General features: G+C 41.0%; 1 protein-coding gene across 1 annotated transcript; it reads left to right on the forward strand.

Annotated features, from left to right (window-relative positions):
- The first annotated feature begins 1,613 nt into the window (after nucleotides 1–1,613).
- LOC139419594 (GS homeobox 1) lies at nucleotides 1,614–2,847 on the forward strand. Its single transcript, XM_071169571.1, has 2 exons — nucleotides 1,614–2,004; nucleotides 2,116–2,847. Exons 1-2 carry the CDS (start codon nucleotides 1,629–1,631, stop codon nucleotides 2,466–2,468), a joined length of 729 nt encoding a protein of 242 aa, XP_071025672.1. The 5' UTR covers nucleotides 1,614–1,628; the 3' UTR covers nucleotides 2,469–2,847.
- The last annotated feature ends 14,688 nt before the right edge of the window (nucleotides 2,848–17,535 follow it).

The following is a 17,535-nucleotide window of genomic DNA, read 5'->3' on the forward strand; positions in this document are numbered from 1 at the left end:
ATGTATGTCTGTGCCCAGTGGGCAATTATCCATCTGATTTGCTCTCTCTTCCTCTGAGAAAGCACAGTTTTTTGAAGTTTTTCAGTTTTCATCTCAGTTTTCTGAGAGAGAAAAAAGTAGATAGGGAAAAAAATAGGGAAGCTTTTTAGGGACCATTCAAAAACAAAAAAATAAAATAAACAATACGGTTGGGAGGAATATCAACCACATTCCACTGTTTACTCACACATGATTGGTTCCCATCCCTTTGAAGGTGTTGTTTAGAAGACCTAAAGTGAAAGAAAATGTTTTCCTATTACTTAATTCAATCAGAGCGAGGCGGGGGCTTTCACGCGCCACGCATTCGGCCTCTCAGTGACAGAGTCGCTTTTGTGTGAGTCTATCCGCCGCTGTCACACACTTTAATTCGAGTCTCTTTCTCTTGCATTGAAAACTCTCCACAATGACATTCAATAAGAGCCGGCGAGTGAAAACCTGGTTATTTTTATATATTCTTTCCCGGACTCGGCGGGGGCCGCGCACAGGAATTAATCACTGTTTTTTAACCGCATTGCCTTCAGGTTGTGACTTGGCCTGTGGCTATACATTTGCCTCAAAATGAACAATAACATTCACACGTTTTAAATTAAACACTTTGTGTTCTTGCATATAGGCTAGTCCTAACTGCATAGACCTGACTTTAGAAGCACTAATTATACATATATAGGCTATTTTTACTATGCCTTTGCCCTAAAAAAAAATGAAATGTCCTTTAGGCCTATATAAATGATGTGTTGACAAACATTACGACACACTTGCAAGTTCAACATTGAAGTTTTATCGATCCCAATTAAGGGTGGTCCTCTCCAGCATAAATCAGACTGAAATGCAACCTTTTTTTTCTCGTTTTACGAGACCATAGGCTATTGCGTGTCCTGCATCGTTTATGTGGCATGCGGATGTGCATATGCTTGTATTCCAAGAAATATCAACATGTATAGCTTATTCAAAGTTAACATTACAGAGCAAATACCACTCCACTCCCCAACTTTCACTCATGGATTGATCGAGTCAAACATTCTTAGCTGTTAAATTACGAGGATATTGTAGGATAAGTTCTGACGTTCCATAAATACAGGTCTCTTCTAAAAAAAAAAGAGACCTTGGTCTCCATGTTAAAATAAAGGGTAAACATTTGAAGATTTTCGGAAAACAGAAAAAACAATAGAATGGACTACCCCAGTATATTGCCAAAATGTTTATTTCTCAAATTATAACGGCCTATATTAAAACGTCCTATAATACATGAGAGCGAAGCTAAGGGGAGAAGGGGTTCTGCCGCCTCTTGCGGCGTGGGTGGGGCTGACAAGAATAGACTACATTATGCAGTTAATTTAGTTAACAAGTGAAATAATGGGGAAGCGTGCAGTGTGAATGCCAAGAGAAAAGGCACAAACCCCTATTGAGAGCTCTTAGACGTTCGCGTCGTAACCGTCACATGGCCCATACCGGGACTACAACTATTTAAAGAGCAACAGTGTCCTTTCAGCACCACTCCGCTGTCCATCCGCCAAGCAACCAGTTCAGAACGAGACTCCGCGCTGACTGAAAAAGTTTACCAAGAAGTACTGAGCAGCACGTTTGCAAAGATGCCGAGGTCATTTCTTGTGGATTCCTTGATTTTGAGGGAGGCAAATGATAAAGGGAGTGAAAACAATCCACCTTTATTTCCCTACGCTATGCATCCGTCCCACCCACTCCATGGGTTGTCATCGGGTTCTTGCCACTCACGGAAGGCTGGCTTGCTGTGCTTCTGTCCGCTATGCGTATCCCAGCTACACCCGTCACCACCAACCTTGCCACTCCTCAAGGCATCCTTCCCTACCTTCGGCTCCCAGTACTGCCATTCCGCACTATCGAGGCAACACACGTCCTCCACTGGAGTCAACCTCAACCATGGTCCGGGGATATATCAAGCAACCTATTCGGTTCCAGACCCACGCCAGTTCCACTGCATCTCCATCGGTGAGTAAAACACATTGAATGCGCTACGGATACCTTTACACATAATGAGCTGGTGTTTTATTTAGCATTTTGGTTAACTTTTGTAAATTTGTATTTTTTGTGTTTTTACAGAAAACAACAACAGCCAACTTCAGAGCAGCAAGCGCATGCGCACAGCTTTCACCAGCACACAACTTTTGGAGTTGGAGAGAGAGTTCACTTCCAACATGTACCTCTCCAGACTTCGGCGCATTGAGATCGCCACATATCTAAACCTGTCAGAGAAGCAGGTCAAGATCTGGTTCCAGAACCGCAGAGTCAAACACAAGAAGGAGGGGAAGAGCGGCGCGCACAGAACCGGCTCCCACAGTTGCAAGTGCTCATCCATGTCATCTGCACGGTGCTCGGAGGAGGAAGACGATATGCCTATGTCTCCCTCCTCATCGGGGAAAGAGGATGATGGAGAGCTGTCGGTCTCCCCCTGAACTTCCTCTGATCCTCAACAGAGACAATTGGTCCTCATTGCACCTGTGGAATTCTGAATGCAACCAAAAAGTCGACTGTTCTTATCGTGTTCAGTCACCTGTATATACGAAGAGAACAAAATATATAAAAAGGGAATTCCCCTGGAATGTTGTATAATTGTATACATGTTGTACGTTTGGTATGTATTTTTTTCTAAAAACGGTCTATTTGCTGTTGCCTATCCAGATGGATGCTATTACAACCAGACAGTTGGATATTTGTGTCATGATATAGACCTACCCAAATAAATAGCAACATTTGTTAGTATTATTTTTGGGAAACAATAGCTGTATTTTGTATAATAGTGAACACTGGCTTAAGCACATCTATTTGGATGGAAATGTGAGGAGATATGGAATTGTGTGCGGGACGGAACATTTTTTCCCTCACAATGTCACATCACTGAGATCAAATTGTTATTATACCTTCAGTGTATTTGAAAATATGTATTTATTTAAAAATGTTCATATTTAAATAAAGAATATTTCTTAGTGTTATACTCATGGCTTTGTGTCAAATGTTTTACACTGGCGCACCACTGGGAGCGCACACACAGAGCGGGTGCGCACTGAGTTCATGCGTATTATCAACCATAGTCCACAACACGGTCGGGAAACTTTATCAGAAAATTTGCTTTAGACATAATGAGTAGTACAAACAAAAAAACGACGATATGTTTTGGTCAAAATATGTTACCAACAGAGTGTTGGATATGGCATTTGGGTCAAAAAATTGTGCCATCCTCAGAAGGCATGTTTTGTTTGTTGCAACATTATCCATTTCACATGTATTTGTGTCTGCATGTTCACATACCATATACATCAAGTATATACATTATTCTATAGATTAATTCATGAAAGTAGGTGTTGGTTTATATCAGATAGCACATGTGCATAATGTATGCGCACGGTCTGTTTACTTTAAAGTGTGGATAAAAGAGAAAGAGCTCACTGCTAAGACGTTTTTCTGTCCAGGGAAAAAGTATATGTACTTTTTAGAGCCATTTTCGTAGGCAATGCTGAGTATTACGCACAAATACACTTGGTAATGTATGCTTCCCCCTTGCTAAATTCAAATGGTGCAGCTTTACATTTAAGATGCCCGTTTGAATCCAGCTACAGTGCAGAGAAGCCTGCGCGCAAGGAGTGAAAGTGTTCCAAAATATTTCCTTGTTTCCCTCTCAAAACAAGTGCTATGGTTATGATAATCTCCGTCAAGAAGTCCCAAGAAGACATTAATGTGGGTCCTCTCATGCTTTCCCTGGGGAGTGCTCTCAAAGCCCGCGTTAACATGCAGGGGCCATTGGATCTCCACACATCGGCTCTCACTCTTGTCATATCAGAAATCCGCTTCATCTCAATGTCCTGGTCCGTCTCGTGCGAGGGAGTTAATAACCACTACGGGGTGTATTAACGAGTGAATGAAAGTGAGCAAGTGAATACATTCATCGACATTAGGCGACATTTAAATAAATATGCTAAGATAAAGGCTCATATGCTATCCATATAATTCCTTTTGATCTGTAATTATGTTGGTAAGCTCGTTGATCTCCAAGGTTGTTTTTATTCCTGGTAACTGAATTCTCAAGACAACTAGGCTATAACTATGCCTATGTGTTAGGCTCCATGTCATTCCTGAAATACATTCAAATATATCTACTCCACGTTGCTGCTTACATTTAGGGACAGTTCTGCCAAAAAGCAATGATGAAAAAAATACTTAATATAGAGAGAATGCATATCAAGTGACTAGATATAAAAAAATATTTATTTAATAAAAAACGCGTGGTTTTGGAGACCATGGAGTGACAATGGGGCCAAGACTGTGAATAAGCCTGCTATACTCGCGCCACATGTTTTCCTTGTTCATTACTGGCTTCTCAAAACTACATTACATTTATTGAAATAGGATTTAAATGCTATTTCCTTCTCCGAAAACTTATCATCAGCCCTCGGTGACAACAAAGACTCATTTAGGACTGCACATTCACTCAATTATTCACGTTATTGTGCCTTTGGGCGAGAAGTTGCACTTGTAAACTTTCCTTTAATTGTTCACTTAAACATTTTAACAAAACTCCAATATTAGCATTTGTTAAGATAGGGGATTAGGCCATTTTGTTAATTGCACCATAGAGCCCAATTTTGCGTCCAAAGCGCCCTTTATCCATTCAATAGCCCGGGGGTATGCGCCCTGGAGGAGCTTATAAACCCGGTGCTCCAAATGCTCAATTTATTTATTCTTAATTTTGAGCCGATCAATTCATTGAAGCAAAAAAGGCTACAGTGTCTTTTTAAGAGAAGAAAAGCGAATTGTTGACGTGACCTTGACGGGGCTGCTGAGAGGGCTACCCGACGCTCGAGGACCGCTTGAGTCAACAGGCGCCCATCTAGCAGACTCGCCCTTGTCTTTATTCCAACTAATTTTTCATTTACGGCTTTTCTTAGACATGTCTCTTATCTATCAGATTAAAAGAGCAGCTTGTAACAAATCAGTCTGTCCGATTTACAAGAGCATTATGCGTGGACAAAGGGAGCAGGCCGTCAGTACCTGAGTCTGGTAGACGGTGCGGCGCTGCAGCTGATTCGATGGTTTGAAAATGCGCACGAAACAAAATACTTGAATCCTGAAAAAAAGAGCCTTTGTACGTTTCTTTAGAAATCAAGAAATTCTGCATGACAAAGGACAATTAATAAGCCGTCTTTTCACGACCAGCAGCTGGTTTCCCCGTCAAGGAAAGTTGGAAAAAATTCAGACTGAATGCGCGCAAAAGCCCTTTGCGCGCAGACAGCTACCCAAGGTGACCCATTTGGCACAGTTAAAATAACCAAGCCGAAGCAAAAGCGAGGGAACTGTCAAAAACATTTAAGCTGGAATATCTTGAAATTGCAAATCCCTTTATGTGGAGGGACGCTGCCGATGTGGGTTACTCTTACAATGGAGGTGGTTAAGTTGGAGAGGCTTTGGAAACGGGCACGTGGCTTCTCAATGAGAGCTCCTTTGGACTCGCGTGGCTCGCTGCGGCACTACACATTCAAATCAAGTTTAAACACTATATTTAATCAAATAAATACACAAATACTATGCATCATCATTTTGCTAACACATCGTAATAGATTATATATTCTTCATTTAAAAAAATACATGTTATTTACATACAATTGTAAAGAAAAACCATAGAGCACACGGTGTATTTTTTCTATCCTCAGCTTTGTACATCAAGAATGATTATGAATCACTGGGCAGGCTATATGCTACATCTTTACCACTTTATTTCTGAAAAGGGAGTTAAATGTTTTCTTGCCTTGTACCAACAACATATTTAGTGAATAATTTGTTGTTCTCTGCTAGAACAATGGATCCATTATCTGAACAATGTTACGGTTGGATATGGGAAAGCATCCACGTGAGAAAAAAACCTTAGCCTACTGCAAAAAGCGATCGGCTATTATACAAGTGATCTACTTCCATCTTACTTTGACCTTATACAGGCTATTCAAACTAAATTAGGCTACCTTTAGATATAATCGTGTTGGCTAATATATATATGTTTTAAGCCTGCTCTAGCTAAAACAGCCAGTGAACTTCATGGGAGCGAAGATAAATAGTTTTTCACGACGGCTTTCATATGGGCTGTTTTTGTTCGTTTTTAAGCGATTTGCTCCGGGCTGTTGTAATGATGGTTTCCGAGCCAGTCTGTTAGAGTCCAGATTGCAACTGTGTAATGAGATCTTTTTCCATTTCACTAAGTTTGGTTTAAAATGTCTAGACTTGCATGGAGATCGAGGCCCTCAGAGGTCCTGGCTCGCGGGTATACGGGGCCGTTGGTTGGGGCCATCCAGGGAGACAGGGTCAACGGCTATGGTTCTGATTGTGGCGACGCACCCAGTCAGGTAATCGATCACGATAGGGCAGTAGTCATCGATCATGACCTTGGTAAACTCAAACCCATTTGGCAGTCAGCCTGTCACTCGTCGTTTCACTTTTCTTTGAAGATATAGCCATAAGCCCAATAGCCTTTAATTTAGGATCGACAACTTAATTCCACAAACATATAACATAGAGCATTGTGTGTATATATATATATATATATACACACAATGCTCTCTCTCTCTATATATATATATATGTGTGTGTGTGTGTGTGTGTGTGTGAAAGAGAGAGAAAGAGAGAGAGAGTGCGCGCGACACTTAAGAAATGACGCAACACTTTTCCTATTATATAATATCCTAGTTGGCCTAGCCTTAAATAGTGAAATCAGGTAATGAAGTCTATTGTTGTGTTAACGGTAGCCTAACCCTTCTAAATATGCAACATGTAGTTCTACTGTTGTTCAGTATATAGGGAACTAGAATTTGCAGCTATTGGTGTCTGCACCTGCAATGTCAAGGCTTCGCAAAATAATGAACTGCGCTGAATTGGAACTGAGCTTTCAGTTAACCTTTGTAAGCGATATAGAGACATGAGAACAATACCATAGGGTGCAAAAATAATGTGACACTCACGTTTCCGCCCGCATGTACCTCAAGTGTATACCGAACTGTTACAATCTCTAAATGTATCCTTTTGGTAGAATTTTGCACAGCTGAACAATTCTCACTACCTCATATGCTATTGAAATCTTTATAACCTGACAAAGCGCGCTTGGCTGCGGTCAAATGGGCATGTTTCGCCCGATTACATTTAAATATACGAATTAGTCATGAGTCTTGACGCAAACTGCCGAAGTTGCTCATTTGTTTTCACTATGGAGAAGGAGGGGGGTTACTACAGTCATCATTTTGAATTTAGCGTCGAGGTGATAGACCTCTTTAAGCAGTCTTTTACCGGAATGTCATAACAAGAAAATGATCTGCAAACGAGAATTCGCACATGCCGCCAGGGAATGACAGCTGTCACAATAGATTATCTTGTTGCATTTTCTCACTTATCAACCTTTTGTGGTGTACCTAACAGTGTATGATACCCTTCCTGACACTAGCAGAATACATAAAACAAATCTGAGAGAGAGACTGGAGAGAAATGGGGAGATTTTATGACAGGCAGCAATATAGGCCTTTATTTAATCCCAATATATGACGTTTGATAACCACATTCACAATGGCCTAGACTCATCATTGGATGTAGCTACCTAGGACAAATACTTATGTCAAAACACAGAAATTGTACGTGAAATATGTTGTCAGTCTCTGCTCATCGTCAGGGAAGGAAACAAATCGTGCTGGCCACAGACTGGAGTAGGAGCGTCATCTAGTGACGATATTATTCAACAGTTCTTTATTTGGAATGCTCCTCTTCCTTACATAGGCGGCCTATGTAAAGAGGGGGAGCATTCCAAATTATAGATATGTTAGGCCTATGATAGGCCGAATAAGTTAGGAGTTTACAGATGAATATTTCTGTGGGGATATGGAGGTAGACTTGATTTCAAACAATACATGTTAAGGCTGAAACAGGGATTAAACTGTTATAATTTTTAAAAGTTTGACAAAAATTTGTTTTGGATAGGCCAACTTCAAAATTACAGTAGACATTTAGGCCTGTTGCAGTATAAATTATGCTGTATTTAGGCCTATGACAATTTATATATATTGTTGTCCTGTCATAGTGGCCGTGGTAGTGTGAAAATGTAGTCAAGATCACTAACATCCACATTTTCAGTTGTCTGTTCTGGTGAGATACAATAAAAAACCATAGTCTATACTAGATGTTTTTGGATTCACTTCTGAAGACTAATAAGATTGAGTGTGGTGGGCTACAACCAACCAACTCAATGCACCAAGTACACATGTCGATCAGGAGCTCTACCGGGGCAGTCCCATTAGTTCTCTTATATACAGACAAGTGATATTTGCATAATTTAGCTTATTCATCACTCATCAGTAATGCACATTAAAGCTTGCTTCATGCATGTGACAGACCAATACCTCACAAGGCTTCTTCTCTCTAAGCTGAGACCTTGAAACTCAGATATCCCTTTCTCAAAACAAGGGTCTGGGCGTACTGCCAAATTGCAGATACTGATAGTGAGGATTTGTTTAATCAGTCACTTGCATGAACACAGAAATGGGTTATTAGAAAAGCACAGAAATACTACACAGAAATGAGTTATTAGAAAAGCACAAACATAAAATATCCTGCATCTGCAGGAACCCCTCTTTATACTTCTATTCATCAATCTTTATGTTATGACTCCATTACATAGGCGGGAGGCGCTCCAGTACAGTAGATGGCGGGAATGCACCATAACGTTGGATGCAAACCGCCGATTAACCTCACAGAAGAAGAAGAGGCGGGCACTGTTTTCCTGCGGTTTTGTTAACGATGATGGCGAGGGCAGGTGTTTCCGCAGGCGGGAGCGAAAGACACTGTGTGCTTGCTTAGCCAGCTAATATTGTAATGTGCATGTCTCAATATATTATCTTTAATAACCTCTTCTGGAAAGGACCCTACATCTCAATTTCTGCCTAAAATCACATACCCAAATCTAACTGCCTGTAGCTCAGGGCCTGAAGCAAGGATATGCATATTCTTGATACTATTTGAAAGGAAACACTTTGAAGTTTGTGGAGATGTGAAATTAATGTACAGTGGGTCAGAAAAGTATTTAGTCAGCCACCAATTGTGCAAATCTCCCACTTAAAAAGATGAGAGGGGCCTGTAGTTTTCATCATGGGTACACTTCAAATATGACAGAAAAATCCAGAAAATCACATTGTAGGATTTTTAATGAATTTATTTGCAAATTATGGTGGAAAATAAGTATTTGCTCACCTACAAACAAGCAAGATTTCTGGCTCTCACAGACCTGTGACTTCTTCTTTAAGAGGCTCCTCTGTCCTCCACTCGTTACCTGTATTAATGGCACCTGTTTGAACTTGTTATCAGCATAAAAGACACCTGTCCACAACCTCAAACAGTCACACTCCAAACTCCACTATGGCCAAGACCAGAGAGCTGTCAAAGGACACAGAAACAAAATTGTAGACCTGCACCAGGCTGGGAAGACTGAATCTGCAATAGGTAAGCAGCTTGGTTTGATGAAATCAACTGTGGGAGCAATTATTAGGAAATGGAAGACATACAAGACCACTGATAATCTCCCTCGATCTGGTGCTCCACGCAAGATCTCACCCCTTGGGGTCAAAATGATCACAAGAACGGTGAGCAAAAATCCCAGAACCACACGGGGGGACCTAGTGAATGACCTGCAGAGAGCTGGGAGCAAAGTAACAAAGCCTACCATCAGTAACACACTACGCTGCCAGGGACTCAAATCCTGCAGTGCCAGACGTGTCCCCCTGCTTAAGCCAGTACATGTCCAGGCCCGTCTAAAGTTTGCTAGAGAGCATTTGGATGATCCAGAAGAAGATTGGGAGAATGTCATATGGTCAGATGAAACCAAAATATAACTTTTTGGTTAAAAACTCAACTCGTCGTGTTTGGAGGACAAAGAATGCTGAGTTGCATCCAAATAACACCACACCTACTGTGAAGCATGGGGGTGGAAACATCATGGTTTGGGGCTGTTTTCTGCAAAGGGACCAGGACTGATCCGTGTAAAGGAAAGAATGAATGGGGCCATGTATCGTGAGATTTTGAGTGAAAACCTCCTTCCATCAGCAAGGGCATTGAAGATGAAACGTGGCTGGGTCTTTCAGCATGACAATGATCCCAAACACACCGCCCGGGCAACGAAGGAGTGGCTTCGTAAGAAGCATTTCAAGGTCCTGGAGTGGCCTAGCCAGTCTCCAGATCTCAACCCCATAGAAAATCTTTGGAGGGAGTTGAAAGTCCATGTTGCCCAGCAACAGCCCCAAAACATCACTGCTCTAGAGGAGATCTGCATGGAGGAATGGGCCAAAATACCAGCAACAGTTTGTGAAAACCTTGTGAAGACTTACAGAAAACGTTTAACCTCTGTCATTGCCAACAAAGGGTATATAACAAAATATTGAGATAAACTTTTGTTATTGACCAAATACTTATTTTCCACCATAATTTGCAAATAAATTCATAAAAAATCCTACAATGTGATTTTCTGGATTTTTTTTTTCTCATTTTGTCTGTCATAGTTGAAGTGTACCTATGATGAAAATTACAGGCCTCTCTCATCTTTTTAAGTGGGAGAACTTGCACAATTGGTGGCTGACTAAATACTTTTATTTGCACCACTGTAGGTGAATATGACACAATAGATCTGGTAAAAGATAAAACAAACAAAAAAACATGCGCTCTCTATTTTTATTTTATCATCTTTGAAATGCAAAAGAAAGGCCATACATTGAGATAGGAAGCTGTCCACAACAGGGCAACAGTGTGTGTCTAAAGTTTCAGACTGATACATTCAAGAATGAGAGAGCTACATAATATTTAGTATGAAGTCTCCCAGGTGTCACTCATGAGTTTTCCTAAATGTACCCAAGTGGCCTCCAAGTGGACGAATTGGTCAATTGATACATTTTCAAGTACATAACTATAGAGAACATACAAAAATGCTATGGTAATTTAAAAAATGTAAGTTTACACACAAATATGAAGGAGGCTGAACTTTCCAGTCATGTCCAGCTGAGGTCCTGGCTGCCTTTTAGGTCTAAATGTTGGTGGAAGTGGCTCCACATCATCCTCTCCCTCAGTGGTAGTTGCCACTAGGGCACTGGCCCTCCTCCACTTCTGGGCTGGCCTCTTCACACCTCTAGATGGCCGGGAGGGGTTGGGTGCGAAGCCAGAGATAGCAGTAGCAGCTGATTAGATTTCATAAATTGTTTTGTTGCAAGTTGAAAGAGTCGGAATACATGCAAAACGCTGTATACAACATGGATTGTGTTAGGATATTAAAAAATATTTTTATCAAACAAAATAATGCTACATTTTATCTCTGGGACCCTCAGGATGACAAATCAGAGCAAGATTACTGAATGTAAGTACATTATTTACCATCAGAGGTGAATGTATCAAACCAGATGCCTTGATAAAAGTGTTTCGTTGTTGTGCACTCACCTCCAACAATAGCATGGTATTTTTTCGTAAAAGCTACTGTAAATTGTACACTGCAGTTAGATTAACAATCATTTAAGCTTTCTGATGATGTAAGACATGTGTTGTTTACAACGCCATTCTAGTCACATATCGCATATTGAGCAGCAACTGTCCCGATATCGGGACACTGATCCCACTGTAATGTGCAGGTCTCAATATATTACCTTTAAGACCTGTCACAACTATGCCCCATATCCCTCAGAATAATCAATTAGGAAAATGCATCTGAAGTAATCGAGGCCCAAAGGATCTGCTGATGATTGGTATATATTTTATAGGTAACTGAATTAGATCTACGAGATCAGTCAAGTTGTTTATTGCGGAAGATTTTCCTATGGAATGCAAAACAGATAATGCCACTCAATACGGCAGCAGAAGCACCATAGTTTGGGGGTAGCTTGGTGGCCTGTCTAGAAAACCCACAGATATGTGAACAGATTGAACCTACCTAGAGTAGACTAGCCTATGTATGGAAGGGATAAATAAACACGCTTCAGCTAAGCTTTAAAACAAAAAGGGACTTGAAACAAAAACTGAGGGACTTGAAACAATAAAAACATAGAACACCTCAACAGGTGACTTACCTGGGAAATAAAGCATTCAATATTTATTGACTGGACATTACGTTTCGGAATAACATGCTGACCACACCGCTCGTGCATGTGCGTCTGCGTGAGCCATCGTGTGCATGTTGATTTTGTCCACCAACACCAGACACGATCAGGACACGCAGGTTGAAATATCAAAACGATCTCTGAATCAGCTATATTAATTTAGGAACAGGTCATAAACCATTAAACATTTATGGCAATTTAGCTAGCTACCTTGCTGTTGCTAGCTCATTTGTCCTGGGATATGAACATTGGGTTGTTATTTTACCTGAAATGCACAAGGTCCTCTACTCCGACAATTAATCCACAGATAAAAGAGTAAATCAAGTTATTTTCTAGTAATCTCTCCTCCTTCAGGCTTCTTCTTCCTCTTTGGACTTTATGTGGCTGTTGGCAACCAACTTTAAGGTGCATTGTTGGCAACCAACTTTAAGGTGCATTACCACCACCAACTGGACTGGAGTGTGGACCTCAGTTCATCTTTCAATCACCCAGGTGGGTATATGCTCCTAAAAACCAATGAGGAAATGGGAGAGTCAGGATTTGCAGCGCAAGGCAGTGTGGGTGCAATGATTGAATAACATGTATGTGTAAATGTATTTTGAAACGCTTGCACACGCGGTGTGGTCAGCATGTAAGGCGGTTCATGCCAAAATGTAGGCTGTTCATGTCCCGTCAATAAATATATGCCGAAAAAGTGCTCCCGTTTCTTTATTTCCCAGGATAGTCACCTGTTGAAGTGTCCTCTGGTATATATTTTTTAGATACTCTAAGGATTGTGTCTAATAATCCTTTTACTTGACACACCGGTGTGGTGAGATAACTCGATCCGTTTGAATATGGCGATACCAGCGCTTATTTCAAAGAGCATTCCGCACTCCGTATGCAACGCCCCAGTGAGCAGAGGTAGTAGGCATGTTGCACTGGAATACGTTTTAATATGATGAAAAGCCTCTCAATTTACAATGGGTCCGCCGTGGCTCTTTATAATTGCCTTATGCTAATATATTTGAGATCAATGCAGTTAATTTCGTCTTTGACTTAATAAGTAAAATATCTTTGAGTACTAAACAGGGAAACAACAACGAGTCGTGGACAGTTTGCAATAGAACAAAGGGGCGCAACGTTTGATTTTAGAAGTGCCGGGACAAATATTTGTATGTTTTATTTCTAAAAAAAATTATCCAGTTGGATAAACACACCAAACAGCCTACCCAACCGCTCGCAGGAGTCCGCATGGTCCTAAAGCACACTGTTGCATCATTGGGGGGGCAATTTCATAATGTGTGTGTGTGTGTGTGTGCGTGTGGTGGTGGTGGGAGGGGGGGGGGAACTGTTTCCTCACCTTATTCTCCTTGTGGATATCCATGGTTGTTGGTTATTTGCCAGGTAACAATAAGTGAAAACGAAACAAGGACTGAGCAATGGACTCCTTATTTTACTTAACTTATTTTACTCAACTATGAAATGAATTGTGTTTATTTGAGAAGATGGGCTTGGCTGCCAAGAAAAATACGTTATGGGGAAAGGATCCACAGACAGAGGCTGATTATCTTTCTGCACATCTCTTTATTTACAATGCTGGCTTCCATTGTTAACAAAAATGCAGTGTGGCTCAGTTGGTACAAAACATGTATCCACTCACTACTGTAAATTGCGCTGTATAAGAGTGTCTGTACCCCATTTAAGTTACACATGGCCATGGACTGTGGCTATTTGACCATAATATAGGCCAACCAGAGTTTCTTATCATCAGAAAATGGAGCAAATGCATCCCATAACATGTTAACATGGAAATAGCTGTTCAATCAGCCCACTGTAGCAGCCAATGTGTGGTGTTCAATGTAGGCCTACATTCCATGAGACTTGAAAAAAACATGCAGGGCTTGACATTGACCTGTTTATCCACTTGTCCTTCAGACAAGGAGGTGACTGAAAATGCTGTTGTGTTGTTTGATGCAAGAAACCACTTTTACAAAATAAAATGCATTATTATTCTCATACCATTATTACAGAGAATCAGACAAATTATGCTACCCTCTGCCTATTGGCTACTTGGCTTATTCAAGCCTATCTCAAAATACAACATTGCCCATTTAAGACAACAAAAAAAAACAGCTCTTTCTTTACCAGACTGGCTTTTCAAAGATGTCTAGAAATGTACAAGTTTTGTGCTCTTATAGGAAGCCATCACTCCCCTATTGCTGACTACAAGTTATCTATAACTGGGCTAACAACTCACTAACTAGCAAATGATATGATCAAAATGAGTACAGGTGGCTGGCTACATGCAGCTCTCCCTTTGATCTCAAAACAAGAGCATATACTCATAACCGCTCATGATGTAATCACAATCCAGTTCAAAGTAAATGGCACAGATCCGTATATGGTAATGGTCTATTTGCATATAGGCCTACTGCAGCTCTGATTGTTTATGCCTCATCGGTCTGTGTAGAGTGCGGGCTGAGGAGTGCATGTCAATTCAATAGAATCCTACTCGGATGCGCTATGCCTACAACAAAATCTCTTGCATAGTAAGTTTTGTTTCGGTATGTTGCATTGAAAGCTGCTAATATCGCGTGATTCAATCACAATTGCCATAGTAAAGGCAAACGTTGATAGTGTTGACAGGGAAAAGTGTAGAACAGCGGTGTACCAACCTTTTCTGAGTCAAGATCACTTTCTGAGTCAAAATGCAAGCACATTTGTTTAACACGACTTAAGAAACGTAAGCCTATGCAACATTGACCAATTAAAACAGTATTGTAGCTGAGGTTTGTGCAGTAAGCTATAGGTCCAATACATTATCACTGCATATTAGCTTCGCTTGAATTGCCTTGCCAATGCATTGTTGTTTGGGACATTTTTTTAAATTAGATTTAAAAAATTGAGGTAGGCTATATGATTAATTGATCCTTTGTTGAGCATTGTAAATAAAGAGATGTGCAGAAAAATTACCAGCCTCTGTGTCTGTAGATCCTTTCCCCTTAATGTTTTTTTGTCTTTCATGTCAGCCAGGCCCATCTTTTCAAAGAAACACCATTTATTTAAATCTCTAGTTGAGTAAAATAAGTATATCGTTTTGTACTGGTCACAAAATAATCCAGAAAATTGTGGTAAATAGTGCCACACTCAGGCAGAAAACGGAATGTTCTATTCTCAACTCAGCCCATCTTTTCAAAGAAAACAACATTTAATTATATCTCTATTTGAGCTAAATAAGTAGTTTTGTTGTGCTCACAAGAAAATCCTTACAATTCAGGTAAAGAGCGCCACAGTCAGGCAGAAAAATGTTCTATCATAAAGTGAAAACAATTAGTTTCCCTGGCTGATATGGCTGCTACTTAGAAATATACTGAACAAAAATATAAACAAAACATGCAACAATTTCAAAGAATTTGCTGAGTTACAGATCATGTAAGGAAATCAGTCAATTGAAATAAAATGATAAGGCCCTAGTTTATGGATTTCACATGACTGGGCAGGGGTGCAGCCATGGATGGGCCTGGGAGGGCACAGGCCCACCCACTTGGGAGCCAGGCCCAGCCAATCAGAATATGTTTTTCCCCACAAAAGGGCTTTATTACAGACAGAAATACTCTTCCGCACGTGGTCTGCAGTTGTGAGGCCGGTTGGAAGTACTGCCAAATTCTCTAAAACGATGTTGCAGGCGGCTTACGCTAGAGAGACTAATATTCAATTCTCTGGCAACAACTCTGGACATTTTTGCAGTCAGCATGCCAATTGCATGCTCCCTCAAAACGTCAGACATCTGTGGCATTGTGTTGTGTGACAAAACTGCACATTTTTAGAGTGGCCTTTTATTGTCCCCAGCATAAGGTGACCCTATGTAACGAGCATGCTGTTTAATCAGCTTCTTGATATGCCACACCTGTCAGCTGGATGATTATCTTGACAAAGGATAAAATGCTCACTAACAGGGATGTAAACAAACACGCATTTTTGTGTGCACGGAACGTTTCTTTGATCTTTTATTTCAGCTCATGAAACATGGGACCAGCACATTACATGTTGCATTTATATTTTTGTTCTGTGTACTATAACAGTACATTAATAGATGACATTGACTGCTATAAACCTGTCTCCAATATAATCGCAGGGTTTACACAGACCCAACGCAGACCTTTGACAAATAAATCTCTGTGTGAAAAGGTGTCCCATGGTCTGTTTTGTCTACAAACTCAATGTATTCCAAACACTGGTGGTGATCATGATCCCAATAAGTAGCCTAGTAAACGATGCCCCTTCTGGTATGTTCTATTGCAAACTGTCTGGGACTCTTTGTTGTTTCCCTGTTAACTACTCAAATATATTTTACTTATTAAGTCAAAGACAAAATGAACTGCAATACACTAGTCTCAAATATATTAGATTAACTAGGCCACACAGAACCACGGCAGACGCATTGTAAATTCTTCTTCTTTTTTTGGGATTGGGTTGGCAACCTCAACCTGCCTTTCTCTCACCTGACACCTCCAGTCTCTAGCCCCATGGGCACCCCCACAGCTAACACACATAACTTTCTCCACTAATACTACACATTCCTTTGTCCCATGCCCTCCTGCACACTTCTCACATCTAGGAGTCTCCCTACTACACACTGCTGCAACATGACCATAAGCTTGGCACCTAAAACACTGTAGTATTTTCAGAACCAAAGCTCTCACAGGATAACTGACATCCTAACTTGACCTTGTCAGGCAAAGACACTGCATCAAAACTCAGCAGGACAGACAATGTCTTCTCCGTTTCACCAGGCTTTCCACTGGATCTGCGTCGCACCAAATGGCAGGCATCACAGACACCAGGAATCTTCCATTTCAGCTGATCTTCCTCAACACTTAATGCCACCCTCCTTTCAGCGGCACCCTGGTCCGGAGAGCAAAGCAAGTCACAGTTCTTGTCCCGAGTCACTTGGGCGAGAGTGCCCGTTCCCTCTGAACAGAAGAAACAATAAATCATCACGAGTCCACTTCTCTTTACTTTCACCGACTCGACAGTCCTGAACTTCTTCTCCACCAAACCTGACACTACATATGGATCAGCCAGAATACAAGGATCCATTCTCTCAACAAATCTCACTCCCACTGGGCCGGAATCATCCTTGCCATCATCGGGATGAGGCTCGAACTCAGTGGTCCTCACTGCAGGTACTCACTCACTTCAGGTTCCATCTCTGAACTACTGGAACACATATCCCTCTTTTTGCACTTGACGCCAACCTTTCTCATCACATCGCTTCCCTCTACACTCAGCTCCTTCTCGGCGATCATCACTGCACCTGCCACCGCATTTAATTCATCCTTACTCTCATCACATTCAATTTCCTTTTCCAGGGCTTCCAAAAGTTCTGTGC

The sequence above is a fragment of the Oncorhynchus clarkii genome, chromosome 10, assembly GCF_045791955.1.
Source record: "Oncorhynchus clarkii lewisi isolate Uvic-CL-2024 chromosome 10, UVic_Ocla_1.0, whole genome shotgun sequence".
NCBI lineage: Eukaryota > Metazoa > Chordata > Actinopteri > Salmoniformes > Salmonidae > Oncorhynchus > Oncorhynchus clarkii.